The sequence below is a fragment of the Fundulus heteroclitus genome, chromosome 20 (assembly GCF_011125445.2).
Source record: "Fundulus heteroclitus isolate FHET01 chromosome 20, MU-UCD_Fhet_4.1, whole genome shotgun sequence".
In the NCBI taxonomy this organism is placed as follows: domain Eukaryota; kingdom Metazoa; phylum Chordata; class Actinopteri; order Cyprinodontiformes; family Fundulidae; genus Fundulus; species Fundulus heteroclitus.
The window spans coordinates 2,619,548-2,647,399 of record NC_046380.1 but is presented as its reverse complement, the minus strand read 5'-3'; the positions used below and the strand labels follow the sequence as shown (position 1 = coordinate 2,647,399).

At 43.5% G+C, this 27,852-nt stretch overlaps 2 protein-coding genes across 6 annotated transcripts in view; one reads left to right on the top strand and one right to left on the bottom strand.

Moving 5' to 3' along the window:
• The window catches only part of LOC118567219 (nuclear factor 7, brain-like), a gene marked incomplete in the record, with an annotated part of 854,268 nt that overhangs the window by 801,633 nt on the left and 24,783 nt on the right, over positions 1 to 27,852 (top strand).
• pxk (PX domain containing serine/threonine kinase) lies at positions 619 to 27,405 on the bottom strand. Of its 5 annotated transcripts, XM_036151777.1 has the most exons (19): positions 27,106 to 27,400; positions 24,443 to 24,493; positions 23,210 to 23,257; positions 20,684 to 20,870; positions 19,130 to 19,207; positions 17,770 to 17,843; positions 17,340 to 17,414; positions 16,778 to 16,882; positions 15,214 to 15,315; positions 14,981 to 15,142; positions 13,887 to 14,004; positions 13,704 to 13,782; positions 12,785 to 12,833; positions 12,617 to 12,694; positions 12,375 to 12,461; positions 12,234 to 12,297; positions 10,952 to 11,011; positions 10,828 to 10,856; positions 3,577 to 3,607 (listed from the first exon to the last, which is right to left on the bottom strand). In XM_036151777.1, the coding sequence occupies exons 1-18, from the start codon at positions 27,208 to 27,210 to the stop codon at positions 10,840 to 10,842; spliced, it is 1,539 nt and encodes a 512-aa protein (XP_036007670.1). In that variant the 5' UTR covers positions 27,211 to 27,400; the 3' UTR covers positions 3,577 to 3,607; positions 10,828 to 10,839. The 5 variants fall into 5 exon arrangements, with proteins under 5 accessions (XP_036007667.1, XP_036007668.1, XP_036007670.1 ...); XM_036151774.1 differs by having other exon boundaries at positions 619 to 3,607; positions 10,828 to 11,011; positions 27,106 to 27,405; XM_036151775.1 differs by lacking the exon at positions 10,828 to 10,856 and having other exon boundaries at positions 619 to 3,607; positions 27,106 to 27,402.

Sequence of the window (27,852 nt, the reverse complement as noted above, 5' to 3'; positions counted from 1 at the left end):
AGGGACGATATGAGATTCCTCTGGTCAAGGAACTATGATAGGAACCATAAAGGCTCCTTTTCCTACCTCCTTCCTTACCGATTAGACCTTTTCAGACGCAGCCACCAGTAAAGATAAACCAAACGTGCTAAACCAAGAATACAGAACCAGTCATAAGTATGGTGGACTAGAGATGTTTAAGATACAAAATCTAATTAAAAACACTGGATAAAGTGGCTTAACTCAGTAATTACCAAAATACTTGTGAACTTGTGAATACTTGGGAGAAATACTTCTCCCTCAGCTATGATGATCAGCAGTGAACGCTGAGAGTCAGTGACCTGCTGGGTTTCCTTAGAAAACCTTTAAATCATCTGTCTGGAAGATTTAAAGAGCCTTGAGATGACATGTGATGTGAACTGGTGCTTTATAAATAACTCAATCATTATTCTAACATTATTATACATGGTAAAAAAAAATAAAATAAAACCTGAAATAGGCTGGATATCAATTCCTCATTATGTGTTTTTGTCAGTCATGGTGTTTCTTACCCTCTCCAGAAGATATTAGCCCTGGAAACGTACATTTTCTGTAAAAACGCACTCAAAATGCAGTTTAAGAAGAACACGAGACAGGAAGTATTGTAAATAAATTTGTCTTTATTTAAGCATTTTAAATTCACCCCATTAAATGGTGCAATCAGATACATTTGTCACAAGCATGTGCAATACACGACTGGTTGCTTCCCTGAACCGTTTTTAGGCAAACCATCATCCACTCGATGCAGGTATTTAGTTTTAGCTGAAAGAAGACGAGTTTGTGTCGTTCTGCAGCAGAATCAACTGCAACCCCAGAAAACACCACGCAGTTTAACGCTGCCTCAGCACATTACTCCGCAGGTCCGGACGGATCCTCCACACCTTTAAAGTGCTGCACAGACCTTCTGAGATCATTTAAAGATCGCTCTGGATGCGAGGACCATCTACGGCTGGATTGCACTGATCCAAAAAAAATAAATCATTTAGGTTTCTAACAAGAACTTGGTTTGATTTCAAACAAAAAGATCCAAGAAGGTAAAGTGTCTCCGGCTACTTCAGCACACAGATGTTTGTTTAAAGCAGCTTCGGTTTGATGAAGGAAGCCTCCATGACTCTCAGTCAGAGACATGACGGCTGTAGCTGCATCATAGCTATAAATCAGATGATCTAATGTGGGTTTCTGGAAACGCTGAGGTGTTTCTGAAAGTATCTGCAGTCTCAGATTTAGGTTTGCATCACACAGATCTGGTGAAAAGCTCCTTTCCATCGTGACGGTGGAGGTTTGCATGACGGCTGCAGCTGAATTTCATGAAACGTGTAAAGGAAGAACTGCAAGAATAAAAGCACAAGATGCTTCAGTGTCCGTCTTCCAAACTGAGTATTTGTGGGTAGGAAAAAAACATAAAATGTTACGGTAGTTCAGGCTTACTGCATGATTTTACTGTTTAAACCTCATCAGTTATTTTGGGTAGATGGAGTTTTGACATCCAGATTCTCCATCTTCTAGAATCTGAGCAACGACTGAGCAGAGATGCTTTCCTGAAAACGTCTGATCAGCCGGTGGAACAACACGTTTCTGTCATTTCCTGCTTTGGCCTCATTTCTCCATAAGCAGCAGCGAATTAACCGGATGTTCCTCTGTGTGCTGAAGTGTGGCTTCACCCCCACAGGAGCAGTGATATAAAGTTCTGTATGTACCAAACTGTCACATGCAATAAAAACAACAACATTCAACATCTCCATCGGCACAATATAATCCATATGGCACAGAAAAAAAAAAAAAACACATTTTAATGAAACTGCATGAAAAAAACCCACTTCTGGCGTCTGACATTAACCCTTCAGCAGCTGTTGGATCCAACAGAACTTTGATTTTCCTGCAAACATGAAGAAACCCTGCAGAAACCCGTTTAAATGGTTGGAAAGGCTCCGCATCTCCACACACAGCGGTTTCTCAAAGTTCAGCTTCTCATTTTTGCTTTTGATGTTTCCCAATGTTTCTGATATTCTGTAAACTGGCAGATTCAGCGTCTGCAGCAGGGATGGATCAGCTGGTGGTGATTTCCCTAAAGTTGGTGTCTAATATCCATCCAGCTGAAGATCTGAAGCTACTGACGCCTGACAGACAAAACTGAGGGTTAATCAGAGCCAGAGGATGATTAATATTAATATGTTTTAATTTATTCAGAGCTGAGCTGCTTGTATGACCATCAGTAACTGACGGCAGATTAAATTAGCTGCATGCGGTTTCAAACCTCGTTCTGTGCAGATTTTCTACCTTTGATTGTTTTCATCCTTTTAGCTTCAGCTGGAAAACATCCACGTCTGTCAGGAGGACATATTATTGATTTAAATGTTAATTCATTTACTCCTAAATAAATGTTTCCTGATCTCTCAGGTCACAACTTTTTTATTATTAAATACGTTTAGATTGTACTTTGTCTTCTTTTTGGGGGATTCTATGGGGAAAAAAAACATTTTGAGGAAAGATTTTCCCTCTCGGTTTTTCTTAATGTGCAAAAACAACAAAAAAAAAAAATCATACAGGTGGGTTTGAAACTGAATAATCTCCAGATTTCTGGCTGTTTTTGAAGGAAATGTAAAGGATGAGAACACGGTTCATGTTCTTCGGTTCTAGGAGGAAACGGGGTTCCCACTCATCTTCACTTTGGTCGGTTCAGAAGATGAAGAGCAAACGTTTGCTGCGAGTTTCAGGAAGATCTTTGTTGACCGAGGCGGAAAAAGCACAGAGGGAGGAAGGAAGGAAGGAAGGAAGGAAGGAAGGAAGGAAGGAAGGAAGGAAGGGAACGAGGACAGAAGGATGAGGAAGATGAGGATGATGAGGACAGAGAATGATGGCTGTGAAGGAACCCCGTCTAACAGACATTTTTCTGCATGAGACCAGAACCGGATCAGGGCAGAACTTTTTCTCAGCTTCTAATCCCTCCATGCTGCATTTTTTCCTCGTCTGTCTCAGAAAACAGAAAAGCTGAGAAGAGGATTTAAAGCCTCACCAACCTGTACGGGTCAGAGAGGAAAGGTTCTGGAGTCCGGGATCCAGGACGTTCAGAAACCCAGAACCGCTGCAGAATCTGTGACCCCCCCAACATGAGTCCAGTCACCGGCCTCCCTGCAGACCCGCTTCTCTGAGGAGGAGGAGGTGCTGACGGGCCCAGCAGGCGGGTAGCCGGGACCCGGTTCTGACCCGTCTCCCTTCTCACAGCTTAAAACAGTTAAAAGGCAGAAGAAGCAGAGCGATAAAAAGTACTTGGGCTTTTCTGTTAGTGATCGGTTGTTTTCACATCTCCGGGACGTTAAGAGCACAGTGCAGAGACGGCGGCGGGCCGCGGCGCCGGTGCCGGTACCGGTACCGGGTCAGAACCTGGGCGTGCTGCGGTCCACCGTGTCCGCCTTCTTCAGCTTGCCTTTGCTGAAGCCCTGGATGGAGCTGAGCAGGGCGGAGCGGCCTCCTCCGGCGCCGTCAGAGGAGGACGGAGGTAGAGGAGGGCAGGAGGAAGAGGCGGGCGGGGCAGCAGGAGGAGGAGGCGGGGCAGGAGGAGGAGGAGGAGGAGGAGGCGTGGTGTGGGACCCTGGAGGAACAGAGAGGAAAGTCAGCTGAAGGTTTCACTCAGAGATAAAAGCTGCTCCTCCTCTGACGGCTGGTTCTGCTGGTTCTGCTGGTTCTGCAGGCGATCCGCCTCTATTCAGAGCCGCTTCTGATTGGACCCGGGTCCATTCCTGACTTCTGCGTCAGATCTTTACCTGCTGCACAATAACTTCATCCTTCACACAACTCATCTGAACAAAAAGAAAGTTTTTCTATTTTTCTACGTTTCCCTCCTTAAACTTTAGAAATCCTGCCCAGGCTTATAGATCCATCCCATCGTAGCCAAACATCCAGGTGGGTTTGGTTAATTGGTTAATTGGCGTCAGGTGTGAGTGTGTGCATGGTCGGCTATCCTGTGCCCCCCCACCCCCCACCCGCCTTTCACCCGTGAGCCTACTAGCATCAGTGGGTATAGACAATGACAGCAACAGGGGGATAAATGGAAATAAAACGTTCCATCTAAGCTACTTTCTAAAAATCTCTCTTCTGTATATTTTGTGTTTCCTGCTGTAAATCAGCAACAAATCTGATCAATCTTTGCTAAATGTAGTGTTGTAGTCAAGTCACTATGCCTCAAGTCCAAGTCATTAAAAAAAAATCAGAGTTGAGTCTGAGTCAAGTCACTATTGATCAAGTTGTGTCCAAGTTCCGCACTAAAGTAAGCAGAGCCTACATGTTTTTAAACTAAAAAAAAAATCCACACCCCAACACATTGCACTAATAATTTAGATATTAAAATCATACACCAAATAATATTCTAATGACATATTAAAATTATAGCCCAATGATATATAAAAAAAGTCGAGTCTTTTTCTCAATTTTCGAGTCAGAATGATCTGAATGTAGGAGTCCGAGTCCAAGTTCGAGTCATCAGTGCTCAAGTCCAAGTCAAGTCACGAGTCTCTAAATTTAGCTAATGACTCGGACTCGAGTCCTACAACACTGGCTAAATGTAAGGATTTAGATCAAATAAAATCCTAAAAAGTCCAACTGAGGAAGTCCATCTTTGTGAAAGCAGCTCTCAGAGGCCGTCGGATGGACCAAACAGTCCGGTGTAACATTTAAATCCACATTTAAATGGATTTTAGCTGAGCGAGCCGCTGGTCATCGGATCAGACCCTCTGTAGCGTTCCTTAGGAAGCGTCTGGACCCGTCCTGAGGAACGTACCAGCTCCTCGGGCTTCAGGCCTCACACAGCTGCTGGTCTGATGGTGAATTTTAGCCGTTTTGCATTCTGGCAGCTGAATGAAAGCCGGCGTTGTGCTCAAAGAAGCAAAACATGAAGCTAAGTGCGACATAACGACGGGACATCCGGACCTGAAGAAACTCGCGTTCAGCTGCAGTGTTTGGCTTTTCTGGAAGCGACTAAACTCCCGGTTCATCGCCTCAGAACGCAGCAGAGGAGGAGTTTCTCCAGACCGGCCTTCATCGCGTCCTGCAGCTGCTTCAGCGATTTTCCACCCGATATTCAGACGAGCCTCGACTTTTCTCCACGTTTCTGTCTCTGATCAGATGAGACGGCTCAGGATCTCTGCAGCGCTTTCTGCTCTTTAACTTCCACAGTCCTACAGGCGCCCCCCCCCCGGTAAAAATGTGTAAAAAAAAAACCTTCAGATGAATTCAGCGTTTGTGCAGCAGCATAATGTAATTGTTTTTTTTTCCAGAACCCCTACTGACCCAATGTGGGCGCAGGGTTTGGCTTCTGGAGCCGGCCCGCAGCATGACAGCTCCTCCACTGTGTCTAACAGTGAGCAAAGAGGTGGTAGATATAAGAAAAACTGGAAACTACGATCTTACTGTTGAATATTGAGCCGACCAGGGCTGAGTCTCATATAGCTCAGCTTGATTTGACTCCAATATCGATATTTATTACTAATGCTCAATGTCATTCAATCAACAAAATCAGCCAAATAGTATATTTAAGTTCAATTAATACTGATGTATTAAAAGGAAATTAAAGTGCATTTGGTTTAATGCATTTAACGTATCACAGAAACCAAAAATGTCCCAAACGTCTGATTTTAGGGACGAAGGAGCTTCTAAAATCATGCAGTTAAGCAAATTCGTCTCACTGCACTTCCTCCAGTAATGACGCGCTGTAATAACGCCCCCTAGTGGCTAGGAGGTATATCGATACTGGAAGCCGGAATATAGATATTAAGTCGTTTTTAAAAACATCAATATTAATATTTGTATCGATTTTTATGCACAGCCCTAGTGTTAACTATATCATAATAAATGGAAACTCTCTCCACTTTTCTCTTCCAAATGGCGAAACATCTTATTTGCAAGCTGAAGTTTTCCAGCCGACCGAATGATGCAGCCATGATGCTGCGATTCGTCACCTACAGAAACTTGACACGTTTGTTTGTGACAGCAGGACAGATCAATTTAACAAGTATAAACTGAAAAAACATTTGCTTGAGTTCAGAGTAAAGGGATTGTTAGGGGCGCCTATATTTGTAGCAGAGAAATGCACTTTAACTAAAATGTGGTTTTTTTTTTTTATTTGTTATGTTAGTTTAAGCTGCTGCGAGAGATTTTAGTCTGATGAACATAAACACCTCGCAGCCTAAGTACTTAGCCGGTGAACAATAAACGTATGTGCACCGTCACCACCTGTCCTTTTTCCTTTTTCTTTACATATAAAAGATAAACCCACACATTCATATCACTGTTTATATATTTATATTGAACGTCTGCACGCTAAGAGCGCTGTAACTGAAGTTAAACTCCTTTGTGGGCGCAATCACAACCAAATAAAGCTGATTCTAATTCTGAAAAAGATTTTGGTTTGAGGCTTTTTTACACATTTATACCAGTAGTGGTGAATAATTAATCCTGAACCAAAGAGATAAAAGACGTCTCTGCTCAGATATCATCAGCCTGCCTCCTAGGACGTGGCAGAAAGAATGAAACTGAACTGGAAGCAGTTTTTAACGACGCCTCTGGCTGCACGGAGGACAGCGGGGGAGAAAATCTGCGTTCCTGCTGCATCTTTTCACTAAAAACCTTCAAACTGTTCAAGCATTGGTTTAAAAAGCTGCAACAACCTCAGCTGCAGCATCTTTTAAACCACAAAATCGTATAAAAACACGTTTAATTGGGTTTGTAGAACCTCAGAGTGGGTCAAACTTTGAAATCTTTGATAAGAAAAATGTTTTTGAAAGCTGAAATCTGGAATAAATCAACAAATATTATGTTTAATGAAAAATACCTAAAGTCGTTTTTGCCACTGAAGTTAAAAAAACAATAAAATATGTCAGCCTGTTAAATCCACGACTCATTCCTCCTGAAATAATTTTAACAGCATAAAGACTCGACTCAATATTTCTGCAGCCGATCCATTTTTTGTCATTAAATCTATTTTTGTTTTAGTTCAGTTAGATTCTCTCTCTTAATGATGAGTGGATCAGAGCACAGCTACAGTTTAGAGGAGAAGGGCCCGTCTGAATATCAGAAAATAAATCTTATTTTTTTGGGGAGGCAAATTGTAGATTAGCTTCAGCTTGAAAAGGGAGAATGCAAAACAAATTCACAGTGAGAGAGCAAATAAATTCTGCTAAAAGGTTTAAATGTGAGAGTAAACCTAGTCTGACCCGACCCACAAACAGGCAACCAGACATGCAGAGACAGACGCTGGTGACGGATCACAATCTGCAACGGGAACAGGAGATTGTGAGGTTTTTAAAAGCCGCAGCGTACGCCCTGATGTGCGCCAGCGCCGGGTTACCGGGCCGCACCGGACCTGAAAACCGTTCAGAGACTGGGATCACATGAGCTTCAGTCTCTGGAGGTTCTGGGCTTCTTCTGACCTGGAAGCAGCTAAAACACACCTTACTCCTCCTGACCCAGATCAGCCTCGCTCCGGAACTGAACCCAAGAGGAGGAGCAGGAGACGAGGTCCGGTCCGAACTCCTCAGTCAGAACCCAGTAGCGCTGCAGAGGAAGATCATTTCAGCTCCTTGGACCCAGAATCTGGACAGTAGCTGGAAATCCTTTCAGCTCAGCTTCCTCTGACCCAGACCGACCCCCTTGGTACCAAAACCGAAGCTCCATTCATGAGGATCAAGACACCAGAACAGCTGCTGGAGGACATCAGGGTCTATTTCTCTCACTCTGCTGAGTTCTCCTACTGCTCTCCAATCTGCATTGTTTGTTGTTATTTCAGTTTTTTAACTTTTTGTTCTCTGTCATTTTTCTCTTCATAGAAGGTACACCTGGTCTGGTGTTCTGTTAGCTGTGACATCATCAGGGGAGGCAGATCATCCACTATTACCATCTAACATAGAAAGTACTCCTGGGTCAATGTGAGCTTCTGTGCTTTCTGTGTCTCTGCTCTGTCTTCTCTAACATAGAAAGTACTCCTGGGTCAATGTGAGCTTCTGTGCTTTCTGTGTCTCTTTCCTAGAGTCTCTAAAAGTAGAATGGGAGGCAGATCCTTTAGCTATCAGGGTCCTCTCCTGTGGAACCAACTCCCAGTTTTGGTCCATGAGGCAGACACCCCGTCTACTTTTCAGACTAATCTTAAAACTTTCCTTTGTGACAAAGCTTCTAGTCAGAGTGGCTCATGTTAGCCTGAGCTACCTCTATAGTTATGCTGCTATAGGCTTAGGCTGCTGGAGGACATCAGGGTCTATTTCTCTCTCTGCTGAGTTCTCCTACTGCTCTCCAATCTGCATTGTTTGTTGTCATTTCAGCTTTTAACTTTTTGTTCTCTGTCTTTGTTCTCTTCATAGAAGGTACACCTGGTCTGGTGCTCTGTTAGCTGTGATATCAGGGGAGACAGATCATTCTCTGTTACCATCTAACATAGAAAGTACTCCTGGGTCAATGTGAGCTTCTGTGCTTTCTGTGTCTCTGCTCTGTCTTCTCTAACATAGAAAGTACTCCTGGGTCAACGTGAGCTTCTGAGCTTTCTGTGTCTCTGCTCTGTCTTCTCTAACATAGAAAGTACTCATGGGTCAATGTGTGCTTCTGTGCTTTCTGTGTCTCTGCTCTGTCTTCTCTACCATAGAAAGTACTCCTGGGTCAATGTGAGCTTCTGTGCTTTCTGTGTCTCTGCTCTGTCTTCTCTAACATAGAAAGTACTCCTGGGTCAATGTGAGCTTCTGTGCTTTCTGTGTCTCTGCTCTGTCTTCTCTAACATAGAAAGTACTCCTGGGTCAACGTGAGCTTCTGAGCTTTCTGTGTCTCTGCTCTGTCTTCTCTAACATAGAAAGTACTCCTGGGTCAATGTGAGCTTCTGTGCTTTCTGTGTCTCTGCTCTGTCTTCTCTAACATAGAAAGTACTCCTGGGTCAATGTGAGCTTCTGTGCTTTCTGTGTCTCTGCTCTGTCTTCTCTAACATAGAAAGTACTCCTGGGTCAATGTGAGCTTCTGAGCTTTCTGTGTCTCTGCTCTGTCTTCTCTAAGCCCCAGTGGGTGGAGGCAGATGAGCGTTCACACTGAGCCTGGTTCTGGTTCTGCTGGAGGTTCTCCTCCCTGTTAAAGGGGAGTTTTCCTCTCCACTGTCGCTTCATGCATGCTCAGTATGAGGGATTGCTGCAAAGCCATCAACAATGCAGACGACTGTCCACTGTGGCTCTACGCTCTTTCAGGAGGAGTGAATGCTGCTTGGAGAGACTTGATGCAACCTGCTGGGTTTCCTTAGAGAGGAAACTTTCTCACCAACCTGGAGGATCTGATGGAGTCTGACTCTGGAAAGAGACCTGAGATGACGTGATGTGAATTGGAGCTATAGAAATAAAATTGAATTGAACATCATCATCTGCAAAGATCAGATCTCCTCCAAGCGATCCACAGGACCAGAGACCATGATCAGTCCTGATGGAGCCCAGCAGAGAACCAGCTTGACTTTGTGATGAGAACGCAGACGGAGCTCTTGGTTCGGACCACACGGCTCCCATGACCGGGTCAGGATATCAGCAGAATAAAGATCTGGACCTCTGCTCCTCCTGGATCCGGGCTGGAGGTTCATCTGGGTGTCCTGTCCTCCTTCAGGCTCCCAGGGAGGCTGATCGTTGTGAGGAGGAAAACATCTACGGCTCCTCCTGATTGGTCTTCCAGCTTCACTTTGTGCCCAATCAGCATTTAGTGATTTGGTTTTAAACTTCTCGTTAAATCTGGGTTTTCAGAAGCAGCTCGCTGAGCGATCAGGGCGCACGGCGGCTTTAAAAACCAACAGAGGCGTTCATCATCATCAACATTATAATAGTTTTACTTTACCCAAAGACACGGTCAGAACGGAGCATGCTCTATGGTGGAGACAGCACAGGAGGAGGAGAGACAGGGACATGACTGTTATCTGGACCAATCAGCATTCAGATGAAATCACCAGAAACTAAAAGTTTGACCCAAGAGGAGCCGGTTCCGTCCAGGCAGCCAGTTACCGTCTGCCTGCGTCTCCACTCAGTTTCTGCCCAGAGGCTTAAAAAAAAAGAAGTATTCACACCCCAAACACAAACTTTATGTACGTAAATGACGAGGGGAAGGAAAACGTTACTTTGCTTTGTTTACTTATGCAAATAAAAAGTTTTTATCTGCGTCAGAACTTTGAAGAACCACTTGGGGCCTCATGAGGTTCCGTTTACAGACGGACGTTCTCCATTCTGCTCTGTGAAACATCTCACTTGGATGGAGAACCTCTGTAAACAATCAAGTCTCGCCACAGATTGTCAGTTCTATTCAGGCCTGGACTTTGACTAGGCCGTTCTAACCCATCAATCTGAACCATCCTAAGCTGAATCTGGCCTTATGGGGGTAACAGCCACTCAACCACAAACTGGTTCTCCCACCCGAGCTGTGAATCTTTGCAGCTCCTCCAGAGTTACCACGGGCCTCTTGTCTCGTTTTCTTTTGCACAAACTGAAAACCATGCATCATTTTCATTATGACTACTCTGTGCTGGTATCTGGTTGGGTGTGAATACTTTTTGGAAGACACAAGATCTGCTCGGCTGCCTGGAAGGAACTCGCATCTCCAATCCAATCATCTGGGGCGCCTGTACAGCTTTCTAGAGCAAAACGGGCGTGGCCCCCCGTGTTCCTGCAGATACCTGCCTGGAAACCACTTGGTGAGGGACGACAGAGACAGACAGAGTCTTCATGATCACACATGCAAACTTTTAAAAAGTCACAGACAAACATGTTGTTGACCTGAGCAGTGCGCTAAGACGCAACACAGCCCAGGCAGAGTTCTCACCAGTGGGGGGCGCTACAGTCCGCCCAATACTTGGTCAGACAGGCAGACACAGAGAGCCAAATTGAGAGAGAGAGACATGAGGACAAACAGCGCGACACAGGAGCGGAAAGACGGACGGGTGTACCTGTAGTGGAGGGGGGAGTAGGGGAGGAAGGACACGTGGGAGGCGAGCTGGCTCCTGAACCTGCAGGGGGACAGAAGACGACGAGAGGGTGGATGAAACCTGCCGCAGATCAGCCAGTCGTGATCTGTGGCTACAGGGATGTGTTCAGGGAAAACAGTTCTTCTTCACCCCGTCTACTTTTAAGACTAATCTTAAAACTTTCCTTTGTGACAAAGCTTCTAGTCAGAGTGGCTCATGTTACCCTGAGCTACCTCTGTAGTTATGCTGCTATAGGCTTAGGCTGCTGGAGGACATCAGGATCTATTTCTCTCTCTCTGCTGAGTTCTCCTACTGCTCTCCAATCTGCATTGTCTGTTATTTCAGCTTTTAACTTTTAACATTTTTCTCTTCATAGAAGGTACACCTGGTCTGGCGTTCTGTTAGCTGTGACATCATCAGGGGAGGCAAATCATCCTCTATTACCATCTAACATAGAAAGTACTCCTGGGTCAATGTGAGCTTCTGTGCTTTCTGTGTCTCTGCTCTGTCTTCTCTAACATAGAAAGTACTCCTGGGTCAATGTGAGCTTCTGAGCTTTCTGTGTCTCTGCTCTGTCTTCTCTAAGCCCCAGTGGGTGGAGGCAGATGAGCGTTCACACTGAGCCTGGTTCTCAGTGTTATCCATCATTATAAAGTACATTAAAAATTAAAAGGGATAAATAACTATAAAAATGCTGAAATCCGGCATTTATTCATCAACTACACTCTTTTTCCCCATGAATTCTGATTCTGATCAGCATTTGGACCAATCGGCTCTGATGAAATATCAGATTAGGACGCCTGATTAGGGCAGCACCATCCATCCATCCATCCATCCATCCATCGTCTATAGCTGCTTAGCCATAAAATCGACACATTACTGGATGTTGATTTGACTTTGACCTCCATTTTTCCTCATTTTACTCCTTATTTTCCGTCATCACAACAATCACCATCCCTCCCCTGGAACTTTAGCATCTCTGCACCAAAGTCAGGCGCGGATAAAGGAGGAAACATTACAGCCAACCACATATTGCCTCCAAGCAGCAGTTTACAGATGCAACGTTAAAATAACGACATGGATTTGACACACTGTGCAGCTTTACCCTTAATGGCGCTAGAATATCTCAGAGCAGGTGGACATTAATACGCTTTAATCACGCAGGAGAGGATGGACTCATCTTCTCTGGGGCTAACGAGGCCGACCGGCTGCTCCTCAGAGTAAATATGCATTTAGGGGACATGCAGAGGCTGGGTGAACCCACCAGAGTTGTTGTTGTTTCTCACAGAGAAGTCTTCTTCGTTCTCACACGCCGACTGTCTGCACTTCTGCAGAGACAAAGACAAAGAACTCTGGGTTCTGCTCCACAATCACCAGAACCCGAACAGCTCATAACGTGCTCGACCTTTCTGGCCAGGATCTTCCTCCTCTTCTTCTCCTCCTCGGAGCCGTAGTGAGACTGAGCCCGGGTCAGCCGCCGGTGCTGATGGAGCTGCAGTGAGAAAGCATCGTCTGAACCAGAACCAGAACCAGAACCTTTTTTTAATCCTGAGTGTTTATTAGGCGTGGCTCTGCTGCAGCTACAGCGCCAAACCCAACAGAACCTCAGAGAACCTCCTCCAGGCAGGAGCAGGAACCCTGACCCACCAGTCTCTGCTCCTCGTGGAGCCTCTTCTCCAGACTTCCCTTCGCCGAGGTCAGCGCCTCCTTCAGTCTGCTGGGAACCTGGAGGAGAAGAAGAACCAATCAGATCTGACCGTTTCTCCGACTCTGAAGCAGAAAAACCTTCAGCCCCCCCCACCACCACCACCTCACCTTGATCTGCAGCTTTTCTGAGTGTTTGAGATGGACGTCACTGAAGAGTCTGACAGATACAAAACATGACTAAATATTAATGATTCAGTTTTTCTGGAAATTCGAGCCGTTTGCTGATCAAACATCTGAGCAAAGATCAGATGTGGGGTTCCTCAGGGCTGCGTTCTCAGGTCACTTCTATTTAACGTCATCTAAGATTAAATCGACATCTGTGTGTTTGCTGTTGATATATGAAGTGAATTTTGTTCCATTAGTTTTGCAAGCAATAAATTAACAAAATTTACAAAAAGCTACACGTTTTTGTAAACAGAAATTAAAAATAAATAAATAAATACAATAAAATCCAGAAATTAAACTGAACAATTTCAAGGTTTTTTTAAAAACATTTTTTTCCGTGCTTAATTTTTTAAAATTTCATTAAAAAAAAATAGTAGATTTTATATTTCCTAATTTTATATTTTCAAATTTCTCTTTTGCAGATTGAGTTTCACCAATTGCATTCTTTCCAAATTCCTTCTGGGGACCGTTCCTCTGGAGTGAGGAGCAAAGACGCATTTCTATTGGTCTGTAGCGACGTTAGCGACAACATTTTATTGGTTAATGTGCATCAAGAGGCAGAAGAGTAATAATTTCTGGATAGATTTTTTTCTCAAAATTTCCATTTACAAAACGTGTTCTTTGCTTTAAAAAAAAGAATGTAACAAAATTCAGTCTATAACAACACATCATAAATTTACTTTAAAAGATGAACGAATTTCTTTGTATTTGCTTAAATGTATCAATTAATTTTATTATTTATGTGATACCCAAATTTGACTCCATCGCTGTTAAATCAGACTTTACTGAGCATAACAGAGTTGCTGTAAATAAACTGCAGCTTTGTGTCTGCGGGTCTCAGAATGCTGACGGAGGAACTCACGGAGTCTGGATGAGCGCCGCCACCGTCGGCATCCCGCTCTTACACGCCTCTGTGGAGAGGATGGACTGCAGAACCGACACTGAACACAAACACAGAGTCAACATCAGTCACCCGGCGCTGTGGAAAGGACACCTGACCCACAGATTATCCGCAGATTAAAAAAACGCTGCCGGTCATACAGACCCACGCCGGAGTGGGGGACAGAGGGGAAGAGATCGACGGGGACGCTGTCCGGCGGCCGGCCGTACGTCATCTCGTACAATAAATGTCCGAAGCAGAAGACGTCGATGCTTTCTGTGGTCTGGAGGGAAAAGCAGGAGTTAGATTATCTGATCAGGCTGATCCTCAGTTTATATTTATCAGACCAACAGCTAATGGACTACGGAGCCCCGGGGCACATGGGAATTTTTATTTAGCTTTCTCAACAACCAAGGCGATTCATGCGGCATATTGAATAATGAAAGTCTTTCTGCTACAATATATGGTTTTTCTAAGGTTTGTCCATGCATGTTAATATCTAGTTAGTGAAATATCTGAAGTTTTATATAATTTCTTTAGGATATAAATCCAACACAAATTTATTCGCCTAACGCTAAAGCAAAACGGGTCAAACATGAAGTTTCCATCCCCAATAAGATAAAGACAAAAATACATTCAAGCTATTTGGACTAGAGTCATTTTCACATGTTAATAAAATAATCAGTTTTGATTGTGTCTTTTTTGTTTTGGTAGTGTGGCTAATAATAATAAATAATAATAAAAACCCATTTTCATGTGCCGTTCCATCCCAACCTGACACAAACAAACGCGCCGTTAACGGATCGATTTTATGCACCAAAGACTTAAGAATCTATAAACACGTTTTCACTGAGACTCTTTAAAGGTATTTGCAATTTTAAATCAAACCTTATACTGTAGCAGAAAGACTTTTAGTATTCAATATGCCGCATGAGCCGCCTACTAGGTTACTGCGAGAAAACACAAAAATCTAATAAAATGGGGGGGCTCCATAAATGGACAAATCTGTTTATGTTTTATTTTCACATTAAAGTTTCTGTTTTCTTTCACTTCTTCAAAAGCCGCTCTGAGATCTAAAATGACTAAAACTGATGAATTTCCTCTGTGGTTGATTAAAAGTCTCAGAATCATTAGAAAAGTGTCACTTCTGTTTTTTATTTGTTTGTTTTTTTAAACGTCTGAAACATAGAAAACTCCACGGAGCCTCAAATAAAGGCTCATTCTATTCTCCTCTATCTAACTCAGCCCGGCTCACATACGTTGATCTTCCTGAGCTGCGTGAAAGCCGGCCTCAGGAAGGAGGGAACTCCCAGAATGCCGTTCTCCACGTCCACCAGGCGGCACACGTCGTCGTCCACGATGACGTTGGAGGCATGCAGGTGGCCGAAGAACAGGCCGCCGTCGTGGAGGAGCTTCAGGCCCTGAGGACAGACGCAGAGCTGCAGCAGGACAGTTTAACGGCGTGTCGTGTTTTATGGCAGCGGGCGTTTACCTCCAGGAGCTGCCGGCCGTACAGCTTGATCTGCTCCAGCTCCAGGCCCTGGCTCTTCTTCGGGTTGCAGTACTTCTTCAGGTGACTCTCTCTGGGTTTCACCTGAACAGATGCAGACGGAGAGGAAAGAGAAGTTTTATTTCAGGTTCACGTGGAAGAAAACAGCTGGATTACATAAAAGTAAAATATAAAAAGGTGAAAAATATCAGATCCAGCATCCAGAATTCATTCTTAGACTGGATATTTAGTTTATGCTTAAAGCCAGAAAGCTGCTGCACAGGTAGGTTTTAAAATATCTGAATGAGGGCTGCACAATAAAACACATCTGCAATATAATCGCAATTTAAAAAAAAAAAACGCAGTTTCCAAATCTCAGAGATCTGTGATTATTATCTACGTAACAATTAATGGATCAGAAACGTCCTTTAGGTGTTTGTAAAATGTTTCAAGTGGGTTTGCTCCACATGGATGAGAAGAGAGCTGCAGCAGTGAGATAATCTAGTTTTATTATTTATTTTAGAGTTTATATAATCATAGTTTTTACCAGAAACTTTCAGGAATTTCTCCACAGCATAAAGTATCGACTGTTTAATACATAGACTGGTTTGTTGGTTCCACTTTATGTTCAACAAGGATTGACGTCCAACTCAATAAGCTGTTCTGTGGAATAATAATATTTTGGTTAATAAAAACTTTTACATTTCTAGTTTTAAATAGTTTACAAATATCTTTATCTACAGGCTATTTTAGTGGCTTGATGGTTAAATTAAATCGCAAATATGGTTGAAATAAATTGCAGTTTAGAGCAGCGGATGCTGAGCTGAGCTTCTGCAGCACGACACCAGAGAAACTTACTCTCCTCTTTATATTTTAACCTCCACCTGGTTTATTTTATCTGGAAGTAGCAGCTACTGTAGACTAAAAAGGCTGATAAATATATTCTGTTGTTGCTTTCCTGCTACCAGCAGATTTCCAGCTGTACAATATAAGGAATTACAATCACATCACAGTCAGCAGAGGCCGCTTGGCAGCAATGTTTAACAGCGATCAGTCCTGCTCTGGATTCCAGCTTCAGCTGAAGGTTTGGAGGTCAGAAGCTGATCAGTTAGTTTAATTAATGCCTGTACAAAAAAAATTAAATAATAACCCCACCTGGTTTTAAAGACGCAAACAGGTTATATTATTAGATATTAATCTCATGGATGATTAAGTTTCAGCCAGAAATAAATTATTTAACCTAATCTGGTGTAGTGAGCAGCTTTTCTCTAAGCAGACATATGAAGAGAAGACGATCATCCAGTCCAGACGGCTCAGATTACCAGCTGACACTAACATTAGGACATCATTCTGATCTTGATTCTTCAAAATCAGAATGAGGTCCGCTGAAGATGATGAATGACCCACATGACAGCGCCAGGATTCATCGGCTCAGACTGACAGGGGGTGGGATATTTTAACCACCAGAGTCCAGATCCCAACACACTGAGCGTCCTTCGGTCGGTCTGGGGTGAGATTTCATTTCATGAGCCCGGCTGAAGTCTACAGACAAATAAACGGGGCTCACCTTGCAGATCTGGTCTCTCAGAGAGCCTTTTTCACTGAAAGGTCGGATGAGCAGAGCCGAAGACTCGCTGGTGCTGGAGAACACCAGCGGACACAGATACGGGGTCTGGAAAACAGCAGAGGGGGTCCGGTTACCAGCAAGTGTGCGATTACAGTCTGTCAGTCCTGTTTATGAGGAAACAGGCGCTAACGAGACGATTCCTGCATCACAAAGTCAAAACTCAGACACAGGCGCTGAAAATGTCCTCCACAGCACAATCCTGATCCGCTACGCCAAACTACTTCACAGAACAGGAAGTTAAGGGCTCTTCCTTAATGACCTTGCAGGTTTTTTTTCTAAACAGGAAAAATCCAGAACTTACAGACAAGCAGAATCGAGCAGACAATAGAATCACAGCAGGGAAAGGTAATCAGCTCGTTTGGTCAGAGGAAGCTGCAAAAACAGCACTTTCTACAGTTTCCCTGTGCAGCTCCTCTCTGATAAGCTCAGAGCTGCAGCGTGAGTGAAAACAGACGAGGAGATCACAGGAAAGGCTGTGGAGTCCAGATCCATGTGTACGTACAGACAGGTTGGTCAGGAGCTTCAAGGCTGACTGCAGGTCTTTGTCTGAGAGGAACTTATCTGGTCCCAGATCCACCTAGAGACAGAAGAACAGACATGAAGGACAGAAAGACTCTGCAGCTGCTGTTATTTTCTTATTTTATTTATTGATTTAAAGGATAAAGTGGATAAGGATAAAGGATAAAGTGTTGTTTTGAAAGGTTTCAGAATGTCCAGGAGACATGATAGTAAAGAGCTGCACTTGCAGGATTTAAGTCAGGAACGGATAGAAATATCAGACCAGAAGGAGGAACCTGTGCCTGGACTCTGACGTGATTTCACGCAGGTTAGAGTGAAAACACTGAGAATCATCTGCTTTTTGTTTCGTCTTTATCCCAGGATGTGTTAATCTGCAGAGGATAAAAGTTCAGAGGGTCAGGCGTCCTACTTACCCAGCTCAGCAGAAAGCGCTCTTTGGACTGCTCCTTGTTTTTGATCAGAAAATATTTCTTCCTGATTCTCCAGCCTAGAAAAAAAAAAAATAGCAAAAAAAAAAAAAAAAAAAACATAGTATTTCCAAATCTTCTCGAATACAACAAAAATTATAAAAACTTTTACTTAATACACCATTAATACTTGAAGTTATTTATTTCATGCTTTCAAGATTTTTAGGGTATCTGGCCCTAAATTCGCCTTTTTATTGCTTTTAAAAGCAGAAAAGTACAATTAAAATGTTATTTTCAGACACAAAAGGGGCCTTTCCAGTCACACCCACTAGAACAGGAAGCAATTCTATGATGTAGCGTCTGTAACGGCACCATCTAGGAATCTCTCAGCATCAGTGAGCAGACTGTTTTCTTAGTGACAAAAATGCCTAGATAATGTTTCTAAAGGAAATATGTTGAATTGATGCGTGGCCACATAGAGGCGTCACAGAAAACAAGATGTAGTGAGCATCTTTGTTAAATAAACCATCAGTGCAGAAAACCCTAAAGCAGAACATCCTAAACCAAATTCTAACGATAAATTACACTTTAAAGGTTTAGAACCGTTTGGATACACCTTCATTTTGATGTCAATTAGGGCTGGGTATCATCTAGGATGAGCCGATTCGATACAATTCTCGATACATGGCTCAGCTTGCTTTGATTCCAATATCGATATTTATTACTTTGAATTAATGCTCAGTGATTCAATCACCAAAATCAGCCAAATATTATGTTTATGTTCTATTTATTGATCACAGACATATTAACAGGAAAATAAAGTGCATTTGCTTCAATGCATTTAACGTGTCACAGAAACCAAAAATGTGCCCAAACATCTGATTTTAGGGACGAAGGAGCTTCTAAAATCCTGTCGGCCGTTCCACAAATTCGTCTCACTTGCTCTCCTTCGCTGTGAACTGTAATGGTTGCGCTGTAATAACGCCCCCTAGAGGTTGGGAGGTATATCGATATTGAAAGCCAGAATATCGATATTAAATCGTTCTTAAAAATATCAATATTAATCTTTATATTGATTTTTATGCACAGCCCTAATGTCAATATTCCTAAAGTTATCTTTCAGAGGATAAGATGTCAGAAATCAAAAGTAGCGTTAAGATAATTGCCAACAAATGACGACCAGATGAAAGCATGTTTGACAGAATGAGAGAAAACGGGTCGAGCTCGTCTTGCCTGATAATTTCACACATTTAATTTCACACATCTAATTTCACACATTTAACATTAAAAGCACAAGGACAGCGACGCATCTGCTGCCCTGAACGGACCGAAGCAGTCGGCGGTAACGGATGCTGCTGAGGCTTACCCATATCTCTGAGGGGCTCCAGGACCTCCCACTTTGGGTCTGACCTGAAGAACATGGAGACCTGCTGCAGAGCGATTTCTACGAGGCAGACAGAAACACATGGATTACATCTCCAGTTTAATCTGATGTAAACGTTGATGAGGACAGTTTTAGTGGAGGGCTCTTATGTTTAGTAAGATAAGCCGAGCTCGGTGGACTGAGGCGGACCCAGTCGGTTCTGCTCAGCGTTGGATGAAGATGGAGGACAAACATTGGGGAGATGTTCCTCAGGAGAGCTGAATAATGTCGGAAACCTTTCAGCTTTAATGAGACCGAGTCTATCTAAAGACGTTGAACAGCGCGGTAATCAGCAGCGTTGGACTTAGGGATGAACAATTAATCAATATAATCGCAATTTAAAAAAATGCAATTTTCAAATCGCAGAGGTCTGCAATGTTTGGCAATGTAACAATTAATGGATGAGAAACGTCCTTTTGCTGTTGTTAATATGTTTAAAGTGGGTTTGGCTCCACATGGAAGGGAAGAGAGTTGCAGCAGTGAGATGATTTAATTTTATTAGAGTTTATATAATTTAATATAATTAGAGTTTTTCACAGAAACTTTCAGGAATCTCACCATAGCATTAAGTACGATGAAACTGATTAATACATAAACTCGTTTGTTGGTTTCACAAGGATTGATGTCCAATTCAACAAGCTATTCTCTTGAATAATAATATTCAGATTAATAAAAACTGTTAAATTACTTGTTTTAAACGGTCCTTGTTTACAAACATCTTTACCTACAGGCCATTTTTGTTGCTTGTGGTTAATGCAGAGAAAAGTCAAAATTAAAGCGCAATTATGGTTGAAATATATCGCAGTATAGATTTTTGCCATATTCGTACAGCCCTAATATGTTTAAAAAGACATGATGTATTAAACTGAAAATAAATAATTGCATTAAATCGCAATATTAAGATAAAAAAAAATCCCAATTAGATTATTTTCCAAAATCGTTCAGCCCTAGTTGGACTGAATTTCATTTTAACGATAACTGCTGTCAGATCAACTCGATGACAAGAAAACGCAGCAAATGTTTTATGAATGAAGTGAAGGCTGCCTGCACCCTCTGCTCTAGACGCACCGTGCCGGACCAACTAACCGATTCCCGTCCTGCGGATCGAGCTCCTACCCGGTTCTGCATGCATCCCACACAGAACCACAGAGTAAACCTGACCATGCAGGTGCAGCAGAGGTCGGATGCTCTGCCTGTTTCTAAGCCCTCTCTGATAAAGGAGTCAGCGTAATTACAGCTCAGATGTTTGTCCTGTGACTAGAGGTTAGGTCAGATGACTTTGTGTCTAAAAGGAGGATTTTCATTGATTACAGCATCGACGAAGCAGCGCTTCCCCTTTTTTCTGCATTCCTGAAAGCAGCGACAGAAACACGTGGAACTGGGAGGAGTTCAGGAGCTCCAGATAAAAAAAAGCAGCCGGTGTTTCTTCACAGACGTAACGCCAGCGACATTCCAGCTGAGAAGACACCAAGCTCAGGGAAAAGGCACAAAACCAACCTGCGTAGTTGGCAGAGTAGTTGTTGGGGTCCAGGAACTTCTTGACCACCAGGGAGGTGGAAATGAGGGGATGCTGGGTAATGGAGTCCAGGTAGGTCTGCAGTCCCCTCTGCCTCTCTGCTATGAACTCTCGGTCCATGTTCCCGATCAGCTTCTTGGGAGGTAGCGGCAGACTGATCCCACACACCTGAACAAAAACAACGTGAAACAGGAAATCAGGTTTTCCTCCCGCCGCTGAGATTTAAAAAGGAACATAATCAAGGATGAGCCGGGCTCAGTGGACTCTGAGGCGGTCCCACTCAGTTCTGCTCAAAGATGGAGGACAAACGTTGGGGAGACGTTCCTCAGCAGGAAGTGAGCTGCCAGCTTCCTGCGATGGAGACCAGAAGAGGAGCAAAACGCTGCAGCCAGCCGAGCATCACAGTCTGAGTGTTTTTACAGAAACGTGTCCCGACTCTCTGAGCGTCTAGTTTTACTCCAGCAAACATGGAAGAGAAGAAGATTTCCATCTTTCTAGATTCAAACAGTCGTTTAAACATGAGAAGCAACAAAGATGCAGAATCTAATTAGCTGCTGGCATCAGGGTATAACAGGGCCGCTACAATATGGTTCCTATTAAATAAATGACAACAGTGAGGAAGTCCCCAGAACCCTCCTCTGCTCCCTGAGGGACGGGGTCGATGCAGAGGACACATTTCACAGGAATGGATGTTACAATGACAAATAAAGATGATTATCTTCATTATGATCACAATACATGTGAAGGTATCACACTGTGAGAACCTCAGACTGACCCAGTCTGAGCGCTGGCATGCAGATAAAGCTAATATTTACGGGTTGTGGTGATTCTGCGCATTCCTGAGCTGCAGCACAAAAGATTTAATCTGAAAAAACGTGTTCAGAAACTCCAGAAACATGTCAGGGATTCTTTAGATTTGGATGGTTAAACATACACAGCTGAGCAGACGCCGTTTCACAGAGACGGGACCGGCCGGGCTTCAAGGAAGCCGGAACAGCAAAGCTCAGCGTGTGTCGCAATCAGCAGTCTGCGAGTTTAACCAACCAGCGAGGAGAACAGCCAGGATGAAGCTGTGAGGAAACCCGGACTAACGGACGCAGAGAGCTGCAGCTCAGCTTACTGCCCTGCTGTTCTGCTTCTTCTGCCCCCCCGACACCTCCTAGCCTTCACACGGACTCAGTCATCACACTTTCAGCCTCGTTCCAAAGCACAGATCAAGTTCAAAGCATTTTGCTGAATAAATGAAAATAAATAAATCAAAAATGAAAGCGCTCCCTGGTTTAAAACATCCTGTTCAGCGAGCAGCTCAGATTTAATGAGAAAACTTCCCCGCTTCAGAGCAGAAAAACTAAACACCGTCTGGTCTTTAGGTCCCATCGTCAGACGCTGTAGATCCAAACACTTTTCAGGTTTTTGCTTTATTTCCAATAGGTAAATATCATTAAATGTCATATTTCCAATAAATTTAGATTTCTAAATTCTGCATTTCATTTAGTGCTGCAGAGCACAGCTAAGCAGTCGCTGAGGGCTGCATGGAGACGATGTTTAAGGTTTTCTCTGGTCCTAAAGGCACGCTGTCCTGCTGTAGACCCCGTCCACACGGAGACGGACGCGGTAAATCTTCATAAATTTATCGGCTGGAGACACGGCGTGGAAAGCAAACGCGTTAGGAAGGAGGAGTCCGAGGAAGACACCAACACCCTCAAGACCCAGCAGCGCCATCTTTGTTGTTATTTCTGAGAGCGAGGCGAAGCTACGACGTCATAGTTTCAGAAAAGATGCGTCTTGTCATGTAGACACAGAATAACAGGAAAACAGCGTTTTTAAATGTATCCGCTCTAGGACCCGGGTTCAGATTTAATCGTCTCCAAAAAAAGCCTGACCCTGTAGAGACACACGGCCTAAACGACCTCTTCTCGTCTCCGTGTGGACGCCGTCTCAGTCGTCCCTCTGCTTTAGCTCACCTGATTTCAGCTGAAAGCTGATTGACAGGCTTTGGCCGAACAGCAATCAGCTGAATCTGGTGAGTTAAAGCAGGGAAACAACCTACAATGTGCTTTAAGGTCCAGGGTTGAAAAACACTGGTGGAGCTACGATCCTGCAGCCGGCAGATGCATCCCTTCACCAACACACCTGGACAAAATGGCTGAAAGGTCAGTAGCCTGGTAACGAGTCATTAATTGGATCCAGGTAACGGGTCATTAATTGGATCCAGGTAACGAGTCATTAATTGGATCCAGGTGAGTTGGAGCTGCAGGATGGCAGCTCTGCAGGGCTGGAGTCAGGCAACATACAGTTTAATGTTTGAGTTCAGGTGTTATGCCCCAAAACTCTGCCTGATGGACTTTCACTGCAGTTTTTGCCCCAAACTGTAATCATTATTTTATGAGACAGTTTCTAACGTCATGCAGCCCACCTTAGAGCAGGAAGTAAATCCTTGTCATGAACGAACCTTTGCTCTTTAACACAGTGATCATAGTGGTGATGGTGAACAGGAAGAAACTCACCATCAAGCTGCTGTTCAGGATGTCGAAGTCACTGTAGCGGCGGATCACCTGCAGAAAACACACAAACACACAGAACGCACCTAAGCTTTGTGTTCTTCCATCTCCAACCTGACTTCAGGGTTTAATGGTGCGTTCCATTTCACTCGGAGGTCGGTACTAACAAGTCGCAGATTAAGTCATCTCTGCCTTTTTGTGTTCCAGTTTCCCTCTTATCAGACAGTAGGAAAACAATCATGGACGCTCGCATTGTTGTTAAAACCACAACGATAACGCTGTTCTAGGCGGTATTTTGTGCCTGATGAGCACTGAAAGGCAGCACCTGTACGACTGACTAAATGTTACATAAATAACAGTCAAAGGATGAAGTTTTACTCAAAAATGCTGTGATTAGCCGCCATCGTGAATGCAGAGATCAGATTCCATCCTGCAAGACCGACTTTCCGCCTTGTAATACAGACTTTAGATGCCGTTCTAGTTAAATTTTCCGGCCCGGAGGCCAAGAAGTCCGACTACCGAGGAAATGGAACGCACTATACTTTAAAATGGACCAACAGCAAAAAGCTCAAATAAATTAAATCAAGTGCCAAATGTTCGGATTAAACAGGTCAAAATAAAACAGAAATAACAAAAAATACACATCAGGAATGAAAAAGAGGGAAACTCTGTCCTTTTTAGGTAGATGGACATTTACTCTGAGAAGTTTAAGTAATAAAGATGAAGAAAACTAGTATTTTAAGGTCTGAAAAAGAACAAATAATTACTCCTCCACTTTTACTTCTACAGAAATTTGCTCAAACCGCAGACATGTGCTTCCTACGAGGATAACATGTGAAGGAAGTTTGTCCGGTTTCAGCCTCAGACGTTTAGTTTGGTCCTCCCGACTTCAGAGGTGAGGCCAAAGAATCTGCAGCGGGTAAAGAGTCTGGGAACCAGTTTAAAGAGGTCAGAAGATCCAGACTGAGCCCAGAGGAGGAGAACATCCAGAACATCAGCCAACCTGCCCAGCAGGTTTGGTGCTTTCCTCAAATAAAAATTTAAATCTCTGCCGTCGATGTTTGCTATGAACGCAAAGCTGGGAGAGACAAACACTCTTATCATTTATTTATGGGCATATATTCCATAAAATGATCACATATCTTCCTTAATATGAAGCAGTCAGATCCCGGATATAATCTCTGATGGTAATGCCCCCCCCCCCCACCTGCAGACAGATTCTGTGATTGGTGCGTTTACCTGCCAGCTGTTGTCGGAGGACACGCCCCTCTGGACTCTGATGATGTATTCCTGAAAGACGGAGAAGAGGACGTCATGATAATCAAGTCTGGCTTATCTGCTCGTTTACAGGATGATTATGACGCTGATGTGTGACTATGCTCACGTGCTCGGCTGATAAAGACAATATTCAGTGTGTTTGGGGTCACTGGAGGTCAAAGTCCCAGTTATTTATCATTTCAGAGGCATAAACCATGACATAAAAATAACCTCTTGTAGGGAAGAGTTGGGGGGCAAAAAGCAAACAGGTAAATAAATGAGCTGATTTTATACTTTCAACGTCTTCAGAACAGAAAACTCTCTGTGGTGGAGTCAAGTCATGACACCAAGAGTTGTTTCTCTCATAAAGACAAACAGCAAAAATCCCTGTTTGTTTCTTCAACATTAAATCTCCAATGCTAAAAGTGCATAGCCACATTATTTTACTTTATTTTTTTATACGTCAGTAGTTCACTCTGGTTGCATACAAAGTTTTTAAGAAAGATTTTTTATTTATTATTTTAATGGAAGTTCGTACTGTGCATGCGCAGCAGGGGATAAAACAAGGAAGCGGCTAACGGCTATTAGCATCTCCAGACGAAGCAATGAAGAAAGGTCCAAGATCCAGTGAAAAAAAATATATGATTCCAAGACAGAAAAGTCTGAAAAGTCTCTGGGAATCCAGTCTGAACGTTGGTGTTCACTGAAGCTAAATCTGCCGAGGCTCAGATGTGACGCAGAGTTGACTGACGGGAATAAATGTTCTGATATGAGGCTCTTAGAGTTGCTGTAGATCGTCATCGTTTATTTAATTAATAACGGCTGGTTTTCATTATGCCGAGCTGCTGCTTCATTGCGAGGCATTACAGAGGGTCAGGCTCTGTCTGCCATTGTTTAGTTTTTATTTATTTATTCATTTATTAAACATCTGCTAATCGCGCCCGAGAGCAAATCATTTTCTAGCTCATAAAGGACCATCAAAACATTATCAAGATGGAGGCTTGGTGTATATAACTTTATTTTATCATGATCAAACGGTTTTTCGTCTTTTCTTTATAAGCATATTAAGTAACTTTATACCTTTAAAGAAAACAAACAGGCTGCAATAATGTCTGTTAGAGGCTGTAAAACAATCTGAACTGATTTATAAGGGAATACATACTCCAGACTTGAAAATCGCCTCCTCAGAGATTTCTGCTGCAAAGCTGCTGACTCACATTTCTAATCAATAGGAGGAAGGGAAGCGGACAGACGCTGAGTGCTGCAACGCTCTCAGGGCGTCAGGTTTCCCTGATAATGGTCTGGTAGTTCGGGTGAAGTGAAAAAGCTGACATCACTTCCTGTGGAGTGACTCTAGGAACCACCAGCAGACCTGCAGTCTGAGAGCGAAGTGCTCTGTTAGGAACATACGGGGTAATCAGAGCTCTGATATATGATGGAGCTTGATTATTAAGGGCTTTATACGTTAGAAGAAGAATTTTAAATTCTATTCTAAGAGTAGAGCTGCCAGTCATGTCTGTTTATAAGACTCAAAAGACAGTTCAACATGAATTCCCCACAGATATTTCTACTGAGCTAGGCTTCAAAAGCAGAAACAGCAGAGAGGAAGGAGGGATGGATGGACTGATAGGTGGGACTCAGGGATAGAACGGTGGATGAAAGGAAATAAGGCGAGAAGGAAGAAAGGATGGGAGGATGAACGGTCCTACAGCGAGACGCACTGAGGGATAAAGGAAGAGGGAGGGAAGGATGAAAGAAAAGACAAAAGGATGGATAGAAGACAGGAAGAGCGAATGAATGAACGGACGCTTGGATGGATGATGTGAAAAACAAAAAACCTGGAATAAACATTTTGCCCTCGTCATCCAGACACTTTAAAGAAGTTTACCCTGTATGTTTAGCTACAGTTCTTCTCTGTAGGTGGAAAAAAAAAGTTACATTTTATTTGCATTTCAGTAAATGTAATTTTTATTCTTGTGTTTCTACATTTTTTCTGTTAGCTTTAAAGGATTTTGTTGTAAATTCTGTATTTTTGGTGCGCATCCAGTAATGGGCTGGATGGGAGCTGAGGTTCTGATCACTTTGGTTCTGCTGGCTGAGGTTCTGTTCACAGTGGTTCTGTTGAGGGGAGCCTGCCATTAGCCGGGCCAACAGGCTAACTCAGCTGATCCCGGCCACACTGTCAACAACACACAGCGCCCTGAGCCCATTATCGGACAGCAGGTCCAGCTTCAGGTTCCTGGTTTCTCTGCCCTGGAGGTCTGATGATGACCTTCTGATCACATCAGACTTTGCTGGACCAGGACCTCCAGAGTTTAAACTGTAAGCCGTTAGGTCTACACTTTTAATTTGGGTTTACGGTCCGTGGAAAAACGCAGGAAGGTCTGCAGGAAGTTGCCCAATCAGAGGCAGAGCTCCCCGCGTCCGGAAATAGGCTCACTGAGTACTAATGAAGTTCTGGCGGCGTTATAAGCCGTTTTCTCACAGCTACGTTGGATCTGGGAGTCAGTTTGTGGCTAAAACGGAACCGGCAACCACCGCTCCGAGAAGTTCCCCGGATCTCCGGAAACACGGCAGCGGGGCCCCGGCTGTGTCTGTGACCGAACTCGGGCGCTGCTGGCGGGCCAGTCCACATAAGGACTCACCGTGTGGGACTGCAGCGTCTGGCTGGCTTCGATCAGCGCCGTCAGCGGCGACGTGTCGTCTAGCAGCATCCTGCCGGGCGCCGGAGACTTCTCCAGGAGAGACATCCCGCAGGACGGTCAGCGGAAGCCTGAAGCGAAGCGTCCGTGGGTCGGCGACACCGAGGCGGGACTCGGCTGAGCGTCGGAGGAGCTCCAACAACCAGCTACCTGTTAGCAACAACTGTTAGCAACCAGGAACTGTTAGCAGCTGTCAGCGTTCTGCGTGACGAAACCTCGCGATAACAGCGTCAGTGCCCTCTACTGGGCTGGAGGGAAAGTGTGAAAACCCGCCCTTTTCTATTATAATCTCGGTTTTCTTAAAGGCCTAAAATTTCTGGTTTCCTTAAACGTCAAAATAAATTAAATCTACATTACGTTTTTTTTTTTTTTTTTTTTTTTTTTTTTTTTTTTACCATTTTTATAGTTTTTCCCTTTCAAGTCCAGTTTTCGTGAAAAGCAATGTAGAGCTCTGGCGGCCAAATAATGCCAAACATTCATTGCTGTTCAGGTATTATTTACAAATTAATGCCAAATGTAGGGTTTCCAACTCCTTGAAAAATAAATGAGAGACACTTTTTTGGCCAGCCACTGCCTTTCAACAGGATGAATCTTCTTTTCCTTTTCTTCTGTGTATTAATCCATTTTGAAATTTTTTGACTCAAAGTTTAATTTAATCACACGCATATTTTTGTTTCTAAATATGGGTCC

What these genes read in the sequence shown, in the direction of transcription:
- pxk (XM_036151774.1), bottom strand. Translation starts at nt 27,210, where the DNA reads ATGTCTCTCCTGGAGAAGTCTCCGGCGCCCGGCAGGATGCTGCTAGAC. An exon ending in AGCGCTTTCTGCTGAGCTGG is followed by an intron (nt 17,415 to 17,769) that starts GTAAGTAGGACG and finishes TTCTGTCTCTAG; the next exon opens with GTGGATCTGGGACCAGATAA. An exon ending in GAGAAACAACAACAACTCTG is followed by an intron (nt 11,012 to 12,233) that starts GTGGGTTCACCC and finishes GTCCCCCTGCAG; the next exon opens with GTTCAGGAGCCAGCTCGCCT.